Source organism: Aphanomyces astaci, assembly GCF_000520075.1.
Source record: "Aphanomyces astaci strain APO3 unplaced genomic scaffold supercont1.21, whole genome shotgun sequence".
Lineage (NCBI taxonomy): Eukaryota > Oomycota > Saprolegniomycetes > Saprolegniales > Verrucalvaceae > Aphanomyces > Aphanomyces astaci.
The window spans coordinates 500,800-505,585 of NW_009798284.1; the positions used below are offsets into that span (position 1 = coordinate 500,800).

General features: G+C 46.0%; 1 protein-coding gene across 1 annotated transcript; it reads left to right on the forward strand.

The window, feature by feature from the left end:
- Nucleotides 1–1,138: 1,138 nt before the first annotated feature.
- H257_09049 (hypothetical protein) lies at nt 1,139–3,357 on the forward strand (the record flags this gene model as incomplete). Its single annotated transcript, XM_009835169.1, has 5 exons — nt 1,139–1,224; nt 1,366–1,594; nt 1,760–1,915; nt 2,285–2,615; nt 3,308–3,357. The coding sequence occupies 5 exons, from the start codon at nt 1,139–1,141 to the stop codon at nt 3,355–3,357; spliced, it is 852 nt and encodes a 283-aa protein (XP_009833471.1).
- Between the last annotated feature and the right edge of the window lie 1,429 nt (nt 3,358–4,786).

A 4,786-nucleotide genomic window follows, 5' to 3' on the forward strand; every position in this document is an offset into this window, starting at 1 on the left:
AATAAGGAATCTACAGCTCAATGGTTAGTGCGTCAGTGTTTCAACCCAAGGGTCCCGGGTTCGATCACCTGGATTTTTGTTTCCGAGTACCCCTAGTACTATTTTTTAAATAGTTGTGGATCGCGAAACAATTAGCCGGATATTACACAGGGTCACGAAACTATCTGTTTCCTATTTGTTTCGTGAATCCAGGACTATTCATTTTTTTGTACTTGATTAATGTATTTATTCCAACTATCTTGTGAATAGTTCGAGATTGCGAAACACTAGCGAAACACCGTATCCGGAAGATTCTCGACCAATTAAAGTGACTCATTTCATTTACACTCATGTCCAAAAAGCGAGGTGTGGAAGCTGCAAGCCTCGTCGAAGGGGATGCAGGCGACCACATAATGCAGCTCCGCGTGGTAGGACGAACCAGGTCACAATACAGTACTATGCTCGCGCATTTTCAACGATGGCTTATCCACAACAACCCCGATTTGGTTAAAAACAACAGCATTTGTCTGCCCATTCCACCAGGCGTTTGCCAAGCATACCTCACGTTCGTATCGACGAAACGCGACGCACAAGGCAATGAGCTAGTGCCACAACTCCACAACTCATACTCCACAATCAACGGGTACAAGAGCGCAATAAAGTTTCTTTACTCGGAAAGAAAGTGTGATGCTTCGGTTGAGTTAGAGTTGACGTTGAAACGTAAGCATTATACCTACACTGTAGTGTGTAACTAAACCCCTATGTAGAATTTGCGAAAGGGTACAAGCGACACGTAGCTCAGCTGAAGGAAGATGGCGAAATCCCCATGAGGGAGGGAAAATGCCCCATGCCAAAAGAGGGTAGCAGTTATTTCAGTTGTTCTTACGCTTAGCAACAATATCAATATATATTTGTGAAACTAGGCTACATGTTTCTGGCCATGATGGCTGCTTCGAACGGCACGAACTGCGCTCATTATGCTTACGTGCATTGCTTCCTTCTGTTTGCGTGGAACCTTATTGCACGTGCAGCTTCGGTTTCCTCCATTAGATTCGATCACATTTCGTGGGAAGGTTAGAGTTGATACATATATTTTGATATTAGTTTATCGCATTAATCGTCAAAAATAGATGATGCTTTGATTGTCAAGTTCGGCAGAATGAAAAATGACCAAGACGGGTCGTCGTGCTTACCCAAGCATGTGTACGCAAACCCGAAGGAACCATCCATATGCGCAGTGCTGAGGTACATAAACATACAAGTAGTAATATATATAATATTTGTAGCTTTGCGGTGCTTGTGTTTTCCAAAGGATCCCAGCGCGATTTGAAGTCAACGCTAATTTTTGGGCAAAACGCGAAGGAACGGTTTTCAACATGGGTCCAGCGGACATGTGAGAACGAGCGCGACCGTTTTGCCGCAATGGGTTTGTCCGTTGATGACGTGGGAACGCACTCCTTTCGTAAGGGGGTTTCGACTGCGCTCTCCAACACTCCTGGTGGACCTCAAGCAGTTTCAGTGTGGTTACGGGCTGGGTGGAGCCTGGGCAGCGTTCAGAAACGATACATTTTTGCTGGTGCTGGAGGTGACCAACATGTTGGACGAGCAGCAGCGGGTAATATATTTTTTGTGGCGTGATGTTTGTCTATTAATTTAAATTTATGACGTGCATTCCTTAGGTTTGGATATGAACAGCAAGGATTTTGGGGTGTTGCCCCCACACTTCGTTGGTTCGATTCTATCCAACAATGAGTGGGAATCTATTTTGCCTGGCTTTCAGTCGTTCTACCCATCGACGTTTCGTTGTGTGCTTCCATTCCTCCTCGCATCCATCGTCCACCACCAGGAATGGCTTCGATCAACGCTCCATACGTCACACCCATTGTTTCTGTCGCTGTTGTGGACGTCCGGTGTGGTCCAGCAACTCACACCACGGGTACAGCTTGGGTCGATGTCCAATAGTACGTCGTCGTTGTTTGCTTCTGGTGTACCTCCTCATGTCACACTGGCACACCGATTGAGTCAAGTCGAGAGTGGATTGGCTGCTCTAACGTCCACAGTTGATGTTGGGTTAAAGTCCCTACCTGATCAACTTTGCTCCAGTGTCGTTGCAGCGATGTCAACTGCACCTGCTGTCTGTGTTTCCTGGTCTGGCATTGATGAAAGAATCACTCAGCGCACCGAGTCGTTTTTTTCCGAATTGAATTCTCGCCTAATTACCACCAATACTGTCCCTACAACAGCCTTGGGCCAAGGCGAACTGCACAATAGTGAAGTGGAACGTGAAACACACCCGTGTTTGCAGTGGACATGGAATGGAAAAATCCACGCCGTCCCACAAGGGTTTGAGTTTCCAACATGCAAAGTCATAGATTTGTGGAACCTGTGGTGGCTTGGGATTCCCACGGAAAAGATCGGCCCCCTTCGGCGGTTAAAGACCTGGGACATTTCCAGGGCGGGTGCTGGGAACCTCTCCAAAGCGCGTCATGTTATCAACACCATTGTGTCCTTCTCAAACCTGAGTGGCAGCGACATGGAGCGCTTGGCGCTGTCCAAGCTCCACGAACAATTTCGCCCATGTTTCTTACGTGCCTCACAGTGGACGTATGGTGAAATGACATCGGAGGAGTTGCGGCGTAGGAACGTTGATGACATTAGTTACATCACATTTTATAGTGCCATCAAAAGTAGACAGAAGGCTGCGTAGTCAAAACCATTTAATGGCAATTTATATTGATGTCAACTTTATTGTCAATCAATACATCGAACCACTACAAAACGCGATGCCGTGGCTTTGAACATACAGCAGCAAACAACACAATTGCTCAAAAACTATGCACTCATTGATTTGAACAGAAAAATACCTATCATGAACCGGGGGAGCGTATGACACACAGTGCTCTTGCGGTACGTGCGTTCAAATCGATGGAACACACGTACCGAATCTATACAGACTCACACGGATTGTTTTGAGCACGCTGGGCTCGCACAGGTTGTGCTTTTATGCACGAATTGTGCTGGACACGCACAGAGATACACAAAGGTCTTCTGGCAGTGCATACACAATGCTTGATTGTGCATTAGTTGGCTATAAACACGTCAACAGCAAGGATTTACAGATTCGTATGTACCTCAGGACGACACACAGTGCACCTTCACTTGGGTATCTTGGACGCAAAAGGGGACCACGACTCTGACCTAGTCACGCACGAGCAACCCATCCATATCTGTCACGAATAGTACATACATCATGACAACCTACCCCAGGAAGGCACTCTTTGTGTGCTACTACGACGTGGTTACCCCCACGTTCACACGCGTCGGGTAGACCAGACCAAGTCGCTGCTGGAAATGGCCAAGGCCTCACAAAAACAATAATAGACACGTATATAAATTGTGAGAGTGTTTCGCAATTGTTTCGCAACATGCCAAATAATGGTAATTAATGTTAGAATCGGTTCTTTGGAACATGCCTGGGTTTCCTGTTCACAAGTTTAGACTATGGCTACTAGAACATACTTGTCAAGGGACACTGACAGTTGCGTGCGGTGTGGACCTTGGTTGGTAGTATTGCTGCATGCGTGGACGTAGTGTGAGGAGTAGTGGCCTTCTCAGAGTGATACTTGGTGGAGTACTATGTGATAGGTGAATTCCCCGAGGTGGTGTTGATGGTTACGTGATAGTTGTGTGGGAAGCGTCCCACCTAGTGGTGTTGCGTAGACATTGTGTTCTGTTGAATATGACGAGCATCGCAGACGTGTGGACGAAAGCCCGTTGTGCGAGAGATGTATGGGGTGTTGCGGGAAGAATGGCGGATTGTATGGTGGAGTTGTTTGGTGGTGTGGGCAACACCAACCAACACCACCATGAGGTAATATCTCCGTCACAACGAAATTTGATTCACACACAACCGATATGACTTCAGTAACCCCTCACGTCATGATGACTACCTCGTAGTGTTAATGGTTATAATTGCAGCGATGTGCAACCCCTGCATAGTTTACACCCTGCACGGCCCTTCGGTACCCTCCACAATAATTCTAGTCTACAGCATCCCCCCACGCTACATACTGTAATTGTTAAAGTGAATTCTCTAGAAGTATGCGATTCAGTGTGTAGATTGCATATTTGAGTGCGCTACCGGTAGAATACAGAATGCGCATTGTCCATAGGGCTGGGGGGGCAATTATTGTAGAGGGTTCTACAGAGGGGTTCTATAACTTTTGGTTTCGTACATCAAAGGTGGTGCACATCGCTCGCTACAATGGCAGCGATCAAAGCTGAATGACAGCATCGGTGGTGGTGAGCATCTCCGTTCTACATGTGCATACCTAGTGCTCATTGATACTTGAAGTATTACGCTGTAAAGTTAACCTCGCTCAGCGGGCACTTAATGGCCTCACGTTTGTACTAGATGACCTACATATCCATTGTTTTCATCGACGATACCGGTATGGTATCATGTATAGTCTACATAGAATTGAACAATTTTCCAGATTCTGAACGAAAAGTAAGTTCACAAGAGGTACAGTACGTAGTAGTTCATAGTGAAGGGGGAACAGGTAGTATAGGGTTGTTAACGTGGCGAATATTGGACACTAACGTTAACCTTTAATTGGGGGGCGCTATAATGTATCTACACTACTTGTAGTTGTGGCAATGATTGAATAGTTGATAATGTCTGAATACAACATGCAGTCTCCCCCTTGCACTGTTATAAAGCCCTTTCCCAACAAATATTTTACATGCAACACTGTATTACGTGTGGCTGCTCTTGGCTTACATAGTGTAATATGTAGAATATTGC